General features: G+C 43.8%; 1 protein-coding gene across 1 annotated transcript in view; it reads right to left on the minus strand.

The window, feature by feature from the left end:
* Nucleotides 1–689: 689 nt before the first annotated feature.
* LOC115113852 (inactive heparanase-2-like) overlaps nt 690–14,842 on the minus strand; it is a 47,190-nt gene continuing 33,037 nt past the window's right edge. The window contains exon 7 of the mRNA XM_029641832.2: nt 690–3,972. Coding sequence (XP_029497692.2) covers nt 3,810–3,972 — 163 coding nt within the window. The 3' untranslated portion in view covers nt 690–3,809. The remainder of the gene's footprint in view (nt 3,973–14,842) is intronic.

Consider the following 14,842-nt stretch of genomic DNA (forward strand, 5'->3'; position numbering starts at 1 on the left):
GACTCTCCCTCTCCACAACACAGCAAAGCCTGATTCCAGCTGCCCCCAAAACTGCTGGGGGCTCTGTGTGTGTGAGTGTGTGTTTATGTGTGTGTCCCCTGGCTCTCTTTGTGAGATCTCCAGCGTGGGGACTGGAGATATGGGCGGCACTCTTTGAGGATACGTTAGTTGATTCACCGGCTGGAATGGATAGAAAGAAAGAAAGACAAGAAAGAAAAGAAAAATAAAGAGTTTGTGTATGTGTGTGTGTGTGTGTGTCTCCAGGGATGTGCGTTCTGATTGCTTCCTACTGTTACCTTTCGGTCCTTTCATCCTCTCACTTTTGACTCACTAACACGTGGTCCTGTATATCCCGTCTTCCTCTTTTCGTCTATCCTCTCTCTTTTCTCCACAATCATTTACACTCAGTAACTTTGCAGAGAGGATGGAATGTTAATTTAATTCTATGGCATTTTAATGCTATTTATTCCGTAATACTATTGACGTAGACAAATCTGCTTTCACATAGTTTTAGCCATACAGTAGCTGCGCGTGAGACAGTACTATATGGGCTAAGTAGATCTACTTTGCCTATAGTAGCTTACAGTAGCTACTGTAGGATTTTGCACATAAATCTACTGCATGTGTGGTTTGTTAGATCAACAAAATCCCCAAACAAAAGTAAAGCGGAATCACAATGGAAATCAAAGTTATTGTAAATATTTTATTATCGCTGTATATATTTTCTTTTCCAAAAAATAATGCTCAATTGCACACTTAACACAATAAAATAATGCTATTTTAAAAAAGGAAATATGAACAACTCTACATGAACTATGAAACACATTCAGAGGAGGAAAAATATGCTTATTACTATTTAACACACATAAAAAAAGGATCAAATCTACCTTTCCCTACCCTATACATACACTGGAGAATAGTTACATACCATTTACTGTACCGTCATTGTCAATTTGACTTAGGGTTCTGTTTCAGTCTTACCCAAAAGGTACCATTGAGTTCAATTTTGCTTCCTCAACATAAAAAATTATTACATACAAATATACATTAGATTTAAATTACAATGATATGTAAGTAAACACTTCAAGCACGCATCTTCTGTAATTAACACACTTTTATATACATTACATATTCAAATAGGATGATGATACACCGGCTAAGGGAATTCTGTACAAAACAATCCAAACTTAAAGGACAATTCCGCCACTTTTCAACATTATATTCATTATCTCCAGTCCCAAACCAGTGTCTACATATGTGAGTTTCTATGATCTGTAGCTAATAAGATAAGAAAGGTCTTAAAAAATACTGGTCGGATTAAAAGTAAAAACACCAACGAGTTTCTAGCCAGAGGGAGGGTATGTTCTTCCTCCCCATGTCACCACAAATCTCATAGTGTTTGACAAACACTGTTTGTAAAATGTTTTAGCTTTTAATGATGTCATCGGGTAGAACTTGTTCTACAAAACGTAGAAATGTACCGTTTTCAAATATGTAGACCGATATATTGTGCTGTGAATAATGAAAAGGAGGTTGAAAAGTGATGGAATTGCCCTTTAATAAGTATTTAATAATAAAAGCTAGCAGCATAATATGACTGTACATTGGACTAGACGTGTAGTGATGGGTATGCTTCTGAAATATGAATGGGAGGTTGAGTGACAAGAAGTTTTCAGTTGCAGACTGTATGTTCATATTGACCCCGCTCTGTGCTGCTAGAGAGAAATACTGTAAATGCAATGTTTGTTGTTTCGTATTACAGAACAATGAACATTAAACCAGTGACCCGACCAGTAACCAGTAACCCGACTCTGTCCCTTTCTTTTCTTTCTGAAGATGGATACTCTGCTGTGACGGGGTTGGGTAGGTTACTTTCTTAAATGTAATCTGTTACAGTTACTAGTTACCTGTCCAAAATTGTAATCAGTAACGTTACTTTTGGATTACCCAAACTCAGTAGTGTAATCTGATTACTTTCAGTTACTTTTGGATAACTTCCCCCTTGGTGTGTCATCATAGTGGTCTCTGACTTGTGGTCAGAATTGCTACGATGGAACAAACTTAAACTTGAGCCTTTTTTTTAATGTCATTGACAAAACAGAAAGGTGTCAATTTATTTTTTTCCACAAACAACCTTCCTGAATTGAAAAGTAATCCAATAAGTAATCATCTAGTTTTTCAAAAGTATCTGTAATCTGATTACAATATCTTTGCTGGTAATGTAACTGAATACATTAATAAAAAAATAAGAAATCATGTAATCAGTTACTCCCCAGCCCTGGATGTGCATCGCTGCCTTAAACTGTCATTCAGACAACAGACATACCACAAAGAGATTCCCAATTACCAATGAACCGTTTAGTTATAGATGTAAGACGAGCTGTTTCAGAAAGCAAGATACAATGTTTTCCCTGATGGACATGGTAGACAAGGACAGGCTCATCAGCAGGGGTATTCACACACACTCACGCAGGAACACACACACACACACACACACACACACACACACACACACACACACACACACACACACACACACACACACACACACACACACACACACACAGATAATTCAATCAGACAGCAGACATGGCTGTTGGAGCTAACACATGCCCTGCGGTTGACTGGTTGTGTTTTCTCCATGTTTTCTCTTCTTTCTGTCTAACCGTCTGCCAGGAGTTTGTGAGTATCAACAACAGAGAGTTGAAAGGAGTTTGCAGGGGAAACAATAAGAGTTGCTGGCAGATACAAAGCTGAGTGACCGTTAGTAGATCTGATGATCAAAGACATGGAAGAGAAGTCTTGTTGGAGGATGATACAACCTTCTGACATAGAAGTACTGTCATAACAAAACTCAATAACCTTTTTACAAAACAATACAAAATCACGTAGTAGAATAATCACTGTCCATCTCACAACACATGGGGAGTTGGTGTAGAGAGCGATTGAAAGGTATTCAGTGCAACCCTTGTTTTGGACAAAGAGCAATCCTTTCAGAGTCAGACCAGGGTCTAGGGAATAGTGATGACGAACCAAAGGTAGAAAGTAAGGGCTAGGAAGTAAGGAGAAGTGGAGCGAGGGGTGAGGAGGGATGAGGGCTAGGAAGTAAGGATAAGTGGAGTGAGGGGTGAGGAGGGATGAGGGCTAGGAAGTAAGGAGAAGTGGAGCGAGGGGTGAGGAGGGATGAGGGCTAGGAAGTAAGGATAAGTGGAGCGAGGGGTGAGGAGGGATGAGGGCTAGGAAGTAAGGAGAAGTGGAGCGAGGGGTGAGGAGGGATGAGGGCTAGGAAGTAAGGATAAGTGGAGCGAGGGGTGAGGAGGGATGAGGGCTAGGAAGTAAGGAGAAGTGGAGCGAGGGGTGAGGAGGGATGAGGGCTAGGAAGTAAGGATAACTGGAGCGAGGGGTGAGGAGGGATGAGGGCTAGGAAGTAAGGATAAGTGGAGTGAGGGGTGAGGAGGGATGAGGGCTAGGAAGTAAGGAGAAGTGGAGTGAGGGGTGAGGAGGGATGAGGGCTAGGAAGTAAGGATAAGTGGAGCGAGGGGTGAGGAGGTGGTCCGGTATTAGGAAATGGTGGGGGTGGTGAGGGGTGAGGAGGTGGTCCGGTATTAGGAAATGGTGGGGGTGGTGAGGGGTGAGGAGGTGGTCCGGTATTAGGAAATGGTGGGGGTGGTGAGGGGTGAGGAGGTGGTCTGGTATTAGGAAACGGTGGGAGTGGTGAGGGGTGAGGAGAGATGAGGGCTAGGGGGTGAGGAGTGTGGGGGGAGGGTGAAGGATTTCGGGGTGAAGGGTGAGGAGGAGTGTGTTGAGTATTATTTGCGGCAGGCGTAGGCGTTGATGTTCTTGATGACGTAGAAGCCGATGGTCATAGGGGGCATGGCTATTGTCCTTCCCGCCCGCAGCGTCCGAGGCTTCAACTCCGGAAATGTCTCATTGTCCACCATCAACAACCTTTCTCCGTTCAACTGGACTGACCTGGAGGAAGAAAGGAGAGTGGAGTTAGAGAGATGAAGAGAGTGGAATGAGATAGGAGGGAGGGGGGAGAGAGAGGACAGGGATATGAGAGAGAAGACAGAGAGAGGGAAGGGTGGGAGAGGAGAGAGGGTTTAACTTCTGCCCAAAGCTGGACTGGTAGGGAAGGAGTCATTCTGAGGCTGTACTTACAGTCCTCTGAAGACTAGAGGGCGCTACAGTCACATCATTGCAGCTTCTTGACACAAGAGCAGGTTTGTGACAGATGTGATCCTTCTGATCTAGATGGAAGAGTAGCTAGGTTGGGGTTTATTCTTTCTCAATACCAGGCAATTCATGAATTGATCTGCACTCCCATGGGTGAATTCCTAGTCCAATACAAATAACTGGCATGGAACGTATTACAAACTCATTGAACTCTGCCATAGAGAGCACTGAGAAGAATTTCAACCACTTTGGGACTGGGGATTAGACTGGATGCTCATAAACAAATAGTCCTACGAAATAACACAAACATAAGTCTTCAGAAACACAATAACTTAGGCACATTTTTCAATGTTGTATTTTTACGAGTGCCAGATTCCCATAGACGTTTTCCTGTCCCGTCATCTGCGAGGGGAGGCCTGTACTAAGTCAGCGGTCCACTAGCTAACTAAAAGTGAAAGCCTAATGAATCCAATGCAATGAGGTTTTAACTTCCATGCCAAAACGACGATAAACACAGCGAAATAGCAAATGAATTACACGATTATAAATAAGGAAAAATTATGAAGACAATTTTGTAACATTTTCTCAGGGGAAAAACAACACTCAGAGTCATATATTAATCTAAATATGTGGCTCTGGCAACATCTAATTGGGAGACGTTCTGTTGGAGTCATCAGACAACTATGTTGTTGTTCTGAACAACAGAACTGTTGGTCTAATAAAGGTAGTAAGTACACCCTTACATGCACCCTATCGCCGTACATAACTCTTCCATCACTTTGAACACTCACACCTCCACCTCCACAGGGATTTAAAGACTGAACTCTCTCTCTCTCTCTCTCTCTCTCTCTCTCTCTCTCTCTCTCTCTCTCTCTCTATCGCTCTCTCTTTCTCTCTCTCTCTCTATCGCTCTCTCCCCCCTCTCTCTCTCTCACTCTCTCTCTCTATGTTGCTCTCTATCTCTCAATTAAATTCAAGGGGCTTTATCGGCATGGGAAATGTATGATTACGTTGTCAGTGAAATAGATAATAAACAAAAGTGAAATAAACAATAAAAATTAACAGTAAACATTACACAAAAGTTCCAAAAGAATAAAGACATTTCAAATGTCATATTATGTCTATATACAGTGTTGTAACTATGTGCAAATAGTTAAACTACAAAAGGGAAAATAAATAAATATGGGTTGTATTTGCAATGGTGTCTGTTCTCCCAACCTCTCTCTCTCCCAACCTTTCTCTCTCACTTTCTCTCTCCCTTGACACGGTGTGATAGTGTGTGTCACACAGCAGACCTCAGAACCCCGATGTGGATCTTAACTAACACCTTCATCACAGGATTTATGTTAGCTAGTTCAAGGCCCTGGGGAGCAGGGAAGTGGAATGAGAGATAAATAGAGAGAACAGAGAGAAAGAGAAAGGGGGAGAATGTAAATTACATTAAACTCCTCTAATGGTTCCATATGTTGGTCCTTTAGCAGCTCCTGGATATATATATATGTGTGTGTGTGTGTGTGTGTGTGTGTGTGTGTGTGTGTGTGTGTGTGTGTGTGTGTGTGTGTGTGTGTGTGTGTGCGTGCGTGCGTGTGTGTGTGTGTATGCATGAGTGGAAAAGCTAAACCCTCTAGGAAGGGGAGGCAGCACTACTGATTTTCTCCCAAAAGAAACATGGCCGACAGTACTGAGCAGTACACTATGTGCAGTATGCATAGTGCTGAGACCCAGACAACCTGTAGCTATCTAAATCCAGCAAACTCAAATACACCTACATCATGCATCAACCTACTGTACGCTCACATCAACCTACTGTACACTCACATCAACCTACTGTACACTCACATCAACCTACTGTACGCTCACATCAACCTACTGTACACTCACATCAACCTACTGTACACTCACATCAACCTACTGTACACTCACATCAACCTACTGTACGCTCACATCAACCTACTGTACACTCACATCGACCTACTGTACACTCACATCAACCTACTGTACACTCACATCAACCTACTGTACGCTCACATCGACCTAATGTACACTCACATCAACCTACTGTACACTCACATCGACCTACTGTACACTCATATCAACCTACTGTACACTCACATCGACCTACTGTACACTCACATCAACCTACTGTACACTCACATCAACCTACTGTACATTCACATCAACCTACTGTACACTCACATCAACCTACTGTACGCTCACATCGACCTACTGTACACTCACATCAACCTACTGTACACTCACATCAACCTACTGTACACTCACATCAACCTACTGTACACTCACATCGACCTACTGTACGCTCACATCGACCTACTGTACACTCACATCAACCTACTGTACACTCACATCGACCTACTGTACACTCACATCAACCTACTGTACGCTCACATCGACCTACTGTACACTCACATCAACCTACTGTACGCTCACATCAACCTACTGTACACTCACATCAACCTACTGTACACTCACATCAACCTACTGTACGCTCACATCAACCTAGTGTACGCTCACATCGACCTACTGTACACTCACATCGACCTACTGTACATTCACATCAACCTAGTGTACGCTCACATCGACCTACTGTACACTCACATCAACCTACTGTACGCTCACATCAACCTACTGTACGCTCACATCAACCTAGTGTACGCTCACATCGACGTAGTGTACGCTCACATCGACCTACTGTACACTCACATCAACCTACTGTACGCTCACATCAACCTACTGTACGCTCACATCAACCTAGTGTACGCTCACATCGACCTACTGTACGCTCACATCAACCTACTGTACGCTCACATCAACCTACTGTACGCTCACATCAACCTACTGTACGCTCACATCAACCTACTGTACGCTCACATCAACCTACTGTACACTCACATCAACCTACTGTACGCTCACATCAACCTACTGTACACTCACATCAACCTACTGTACACTCACATCAACCTACTGTACGCTCACATCAACCTACTGTACACTCACATCAACCTACTGTACGCTCACATCAACCTACTGTACACTCACATCAACCTAGTGTACGCTCACATCAACCTACTGTACGCTCACATCAACCTACTGTACGCTCACATCAACCTACTGTACGCTCACATCAACCTACTGTACGCTCACATCAACCTACTGTACACTCACATCAACCTACTGTACGCTCACATCAACCTACTGTACACTCACATCAACCTACTGTACGCTCACATCAACCTACTGTACACTCACATCAACCTAGTGTACGCTCACATCGACCTACTGTACGCTCACATCAACCTACTGTACGCTCACATCAACCTACTGTACGCTCACATCAACCTACTGTACGCTCACATCAACCTACTGTACGCTCACATCAACTACTGTACGCTCAACCTACTGTACATTCACATCAACCTACTGTACACTCACATCAACCTACTGTACGCTCACATCAACCTACTGTACACTCACATCGACCTACTGTACACTCACATCAACCTAGTGTACGCTCACATCGACCTACTGTACACTCACATCAACCTACTGTACACTCACATCAACCTACTGTACACTCACATCAACCTACTGTACGCTCACATCAACCTACTGTACACATCAACCTATCAACATCAACCTACTGTACGCTCACATCAACCTACTGTACACTCACATCAACCTACTGTACACTCACATCAACCTACTGTACGCTCACATCAACCTACTGTACGCTCACATCAACCTACTGTACACTCACATCAACCTACTGTACGCTCACATCAACCTACTGTACACTCACATCAACCTACTGTACACTCACATCAACCTACTGTACTCTCACATCAACCTACTGTACACTCACATCAACCTACTGTACATCAACCTACTCACATCAACCTACTGTACACTCACATCAACCTACTGTACACTCACATCAACCTACTGTACACTCACATCAACCTACTGTACGCTGACATCAACCTACTGTACACTCACATCAACCTACTGTACACTCACATCAACCTACTGTACGCTCACATCAACCTACTGTACGCTCACATCAACCTACTGTACACTCACATCAACCTACTGTACGCTGACATCAACCTACTGTACACTCACATCAACCTACTGTACTCTCACATCAACCTACTGTACGCTCACATCAACCTACTGTACACTCACATCAACCTACTGTACTCTCACATCAACCTACTGTACACTCACATCAACCTACTGTACTCTCACATCAACCTACTGTACACTCACATCAACCTACTGTACACTCACATCAACCTACTGTACGCTGACATCGACCTACTGTACACTCACATCAACCTACTGTACACTCACATCAACCTACTGTACACTCACATCAACCTACTGTACACTCACATCAACCTACTGTACGCTCACATCAACCTACTGTACGCTCACATCAACCTACTGTACACTCACATCAACCTACTGTACGCTGACATCAACCTACTGTACACTCACATCAACCTACTGTACGCTGACATCGACCTACTGTACACTCACATCAACCTAGTGTACGCTCACATCAACCTACTGTACGCTCACATCAACCTACTGTACGCTCACATCAACCTACTGTACGCTCACATCAACCTACTGTACGCTCACATCAACCTACTGTACGCTCACATCAACCTACTGTACGCTCACATCAACCTACTGTACGCTCACATCAACCTAGTGTACGCTCACATCAACCTACTGTACGCTCACATCAACCTACTGTACGCTCACATCAACCTACTGTACGCTCACATCAACCTACTGTACGCTCACATCAACCTACTGTACGCTCACATCAACCTACTGTACGCTCACATCAACCTACTGTACGCTCACATCAACCTACTGTACATTCACATCAACCTACTGTACACTCACATCAACCTACTGTACAACCTACTGTACACTCACATCAACCTAGTGTACGCTCACATCGACCTACTGTACACTCACATCAACCTACTGTACGCTCACATCAACCTACTGTACCTCACATCAACCTACTGTACGCTCACATCAACCTACTGTACACTCACATCAACCTACTGTACGCTCACATCAACCTACTGTACGCTCATCAACCTACTGTACGCTCACATCAACCTACTGTACGCTCACATCAACCTACTGTACGCTCACATCAACCTACTGTACGCTCACATCAACCTACTGTACATTCACATCAACCTACTGTACACTCACATCAACCTACTGTACGCTCACATCAACCTACTGTACACTCACATCGACCTACTGTACACTCACATCAACCTAGTGTACGCTCACATCGACCTACTGTACACTCACATCAACCTACTGTACACTCACATCAACCTACTGTACACTCACATCAACCTACTGTACGCTCACATCAACCTACTGTACACTCACATCAACCTACTGTACGCTCACATCAACCTACTGTACACTCACATCAACCTACTGTACACTCACATCAACCTACTGTACCTGTACATCAACCTACTGTACCTACATCAACCTACTGTACACTCACATCAACCTACTGTACGCTCACATCAACCTACTGTACACTCACATCAACCTACTGTACACTCACATCAACCTACTGTACACATCAACCTACTGTACGCTCACATCAACCTACTGCACTCTCACATCAACCTACTGTACGCTCACATCAACCTACTGTACGCTCACATCAACCTACTGTACACTCACATCAACCTACTGTACGCTGACATCAACCTACTGTACACTCACATCAACCTACTGTACTCTCACATCAACCTACTGTACGCTCACATCAACCTACTGTACCCTCACATCAACCTACTGTACTCTCACATCAACCTACTGTACACTCACATCAACCTACTGTACTCTCACATCAACCTACTGTACACTCACATCAACCTACTGTACGCTGACATCGACCTACTGTACACTCACATCAACCTACTGTACACTCACATCAACCTACTGTACACTCACATCAACCTACTGTACACTCACATCAACCTACTGTACGCTCACATCAACCTACTGTACGCTCACATCAACCTACTGTACACTCACATCAACCTACTGTACGCTGACATCAACCTACTGTACACTCACATCAACCTACTGTACACTCACATCAACCTACTGTACGCTCACATCAACCTACTGTACACTCACATCAACCTAGTGTACGCTCACATCGACCTAGTGTACGCTCACATCGACCTACTGTACGCTCACATCGACCTACTGTACACTCACATCAACCTACTGTACGCTCACATCAACCTACTGTACGCTCACATCAACCTACTGTACGCTCACATCAACCTACTGTACGCTCACATCAACCTACTGTACGCTCACATCAACCTACTGTACGCTCACATCAACCTACTGTACACTCACATCAACCTACTGTACACTCACATCAACCTACTGTACACTCACATCAACCTACTGCACTCTCACATCAACCTACTGTACACTCACATCAACCTACTGTACACTCACATCAACCTACTGTACGCTCACATCAACCTACTGTACGCTCACATCAACCTACTGTACGCTCACATCAACCTACTGTACATTCACATCAACCTACTGTACACTCACATCAACCTACTGTACGCTCACATCAACCTACTGTACACTCACATCGACCTACTGTACACTCACATCAACCTAGTGTACGCTCACATCGACCTACTGTCACATCAACCTACTGTACACTCACATCAACCTACTGTACACTCACATCAACCTACTGTACGCTCACATCAACCTACTGTACACTCACATCAACCTACTGTACGCTCACATCAACCTACTGTACACTCACATCAACCTACTGTACACTCACATCAACCTACTGTACGCTCACATCAACCTACTGTACGCTCACATCAACCTACTGTACACTCACATCAACCTACTGTACGCTCACATCAACCTACTGTACACTCACATCAACCTACTGTACACTCACATCAACCTACTGTACATCAACCTCACATCAACCTACTGCACTCTCACATCAACCTACTGTACGCTCACATCAACCTACTGTACGCTCACATCAACCTACTGTACACTCACATCAACCTACTGTACGCTGACATCAACCTACTGTACACTCACATCAACCTACTGTACTCTCACATCAACCTACTGTACGCTCACATCAACCTACTGTACCCTCACATCAACCTACTGTACTCTCACATCAACCTACTGTACGCTCACATCAACCTACTGTACACTCACATCAACCTAGTGTACGCTCACATCGACCTAGTGTACGCTCACATCGACCTACTGTACGCTCACATCGACCTACTGTACACTCACATCAACCTACTGTACGCTCACATCAACCTACTGTACGCTCACATCAACCTACTGTACACTCACATCAACCTACTGTACGCTCACATCAACCTACTGTACGCTCACATCAACCTACTGTACGCTCACATCAACCTACTGTACGCTCACATCAACCTACTGTACACTCACATCAACCTACTGTACACTCACATCAACCTACTGTACACTCACATCAACCTACTGCACTCTCACATCAACCTACTGTACACTCACATCAACCTACTGTACACTCACATCAACCTACTGTACGCTCACATCAACCTACTGTACACTCAAGACCTTGAATAGACCTTTTTCTTTAAGTCAACTAGTTTTACCTAACATTCACTCCAACACTGTTAGACTACAGTAACAATCGTAGAGACCCGGATTACAGTCCAGTTCGGACTGCCCCTTGAATTCACTGCAATGTTATTTGACAACAATCCTTCCATATTCCATGGAAAAAGCGAGGACATATCTGATTAGTCATGTACACAGCTAACAGCATGCATAAAAGGTGCAGTGAAATGCTTGCATGCTAGCTCCCTCAACATTGCAGTACAATAATCAATATAAACAATAAAGTCAAATAAGTCAAATAAAAATATCAAGTAATTAGAAGGTAGTATGCAAAGTAATAAACTGACATGTACACAATAGGATTTACCGTATAGATTATGAATGTGCTATGTCAAGTATGACTGTATTTACAAATATGAAATGGTTCGTGTCATGGTTGCACGGTTAAATCGCTAGCATATAAAAGAACAGCAGCGTTGACTGTGTGTGGTATCACTACAGGCACACATCACAGTACTGTGGCCTCGTCCCTACTCTCTCTCCTCCTGCCCTGTCACCGCAATTGTTTCACACTGTCTAAATAAAGCAATACAAAATAAGAAAGGAGGGTGGAATTACACTGTGATCTACGACTGAGAGGACCTAATTGAGACCATAGGCTCCAAATAGGAAAGGAGAGCTAGATATTTCCATGGGAACCAGAGAGCGCCACATTGGCTGATTTACGAGATTTAATGAGACCAATATGAAAAGGAAAACGAAAGGTCATTTTGGGGCATTCGATGGATTACATTCTTTCACACAACTGGTTAGCCTCAATTTCAAATCATCCTTGAACTTTTGTAACATTTCACTTGTTCATTTCACTTTGTTCATTTCACTTTGTATTGGAAAATCTAGAGATTGAAAAGCACATATCTAATTTGTTTGGTCAGAGCGGCATATATACAGTCTATAGGGCCCGGCTGTTGAGTTCTAGTCCTGTTTATAGACATCTGGAGCTGCTCAAACATGAATAAAAGTCTCTACTGCCCTGTCTGTGGTCAGTGGGAGCAGCTAGAACAGCAGTTAGAGTCTAGAACAGAGCCACTGCTTACGGTTCTATTAGGCACCACTATAATCCCCTGTAACACCACTCACACATCCTCATCAGAAAACATCTGTTATTACAGCACACCCACGCACGCACACACACACACACACACACACACTCACTCATTAGGCTGTTATTGGAGGATCAGCCTTGTATCTGAATAACAGTCTGAGCTTAGACTGGAGAGGCCGAGAGAAGGATGGATTACTGCCAGACAGACAGCTGAAGTGACGGAGAGGGGAAAATAAGAGGTGAATGTGGAGAGCAAGTGCAACAGAGCTACTGATAGGGACTGGAGGCATTACAGGGATAGACATGGAGAGGAGAGAGGAAAAGAAGGATGAATGTGTAGAGATAATCAAGAGTAATCGATGCCAGGAATGGAGAGAGAAAGGAAGCAAGAGAAAACAGGTGAATGTGGACAGAAGGAGTGTAGCGGTGCCACTGATGTGGAACGGGGGGAGGGGGCTTCTGCCAGTAACAGCACAAGAAAAGAGAGGAAAAAGTGGTGAATGGAGTGTAGGGCCACTGGAACGAATAGAACAGCTAATCTGCCCAGAGAGCTCTGGGGGAGCAGACGAGATCAGACCAGAACATCCCCTCTGGGAAGGCCTCTGGTACCAGCAGATGTTTCTTATCAAGGCCTTATCAATTTCAATGAACCATGACAAAGCTATTATGCTAATCGGATTTTATGGCCAATTCTCAACCACGGAGGTTTTAACGCTTGTCTTTTTATCATCCACTAGACTGTATCAAATCAAAATCAAATCAAATGTTACTGGTCGCGTCCACATTTTGTTACATTACAGCCTTATTCTACAATTGATTGACATTTTCTTTTTTTACACACATTTATCCGTTATGACAAAGCCAAAACATTTTTGTAAATGTATAAAATAATTTAAAAAACTCAAATACCTTACCAAGCCCCTTTGCTATGAGTCTCGAAATTGAGCTCAGGTGCATCCTGTTTCCATTGATCATCCTTGACATGTGTCTACAAATTGTTTGGAGTCCACCTTTGGTAAATATAATTGATTGGACATCATTTGGAAAGGCACACACCTGTCTATATAAAGTTCCACAGTTGACAGTGCATGTCAGAGCAAACACTAAGCCATGAGGTCGAAGGAATTGTCCGTAGAGCTCCGAAGGTCCCCAAGAACACAGTGGCCTCCATCATTCTTGAATGGAAGAAATTTGGAACCACCAAGACTCTTCCTAGAGCTGGCCGCCTGGACAAACTGAGCAATCGGGGGAGAAGGTCAGGAAGGTGACCAACAACACGATGGTCACTCTTACAGAGCTCCAGAGTTCGTCTGTGGAGATGGGAGAATCTTCCAGAAGGACAACCATCTCTGCAGCACTCCACCAATCAAGTCTATATGGTAGAGTGGTCAGACGGAAGTCACTCCTCATTAAAAGGCACATGACAGCTAGCTTGGAGTTTGCCAAAATGCACCTAACGACTCTCATACCATGAGAAACAAGATTCTCTAGTCTGATGAAACCAAGCTTGAACTTCTTGGCCTAAATACCAAGCGTCATATCTGGAGGAAACCTGGCACCATCCCTACGGTGAAGCATGGTGGTGTTAGCATCATGCTGTGGAGATGTTTTTCAGCAGCAGGGACTGGGAGACTCAGGATCGCGGCAAAGATGAACAGAGCAAAGTACAGAGAGATCCTTGATGAAAACCTGCTCCAGAGCCCCCAGGACCTCAGACTGGGGCAAAGGTTCACCTTCCAATAGGACAATGATTCTAAGCACAGATCCAAGACAATGCAGGAGTGGCTTTGGGACAAGTCTCTGAATGGCCTTGAGTGGCCCAGCCAGAACCTGGACTTGAAC

The sequence above is a fragment of the Oncorhynchus nerka genome, linkage group LG28 (assembly GCF_034236695.1).
Source record: "Oncorhynchus nerka isolate Pitt River linkage group LG28, Oner_Uvic_2.0, whole genome shotgun sequence".
Lineage (NCBI taxonomy): Eukaryota > Metazoa > Chordata > Actinopteri > Salmoniformes > Salmonidae > Oncorhynchus > Oncorhynchus nerka.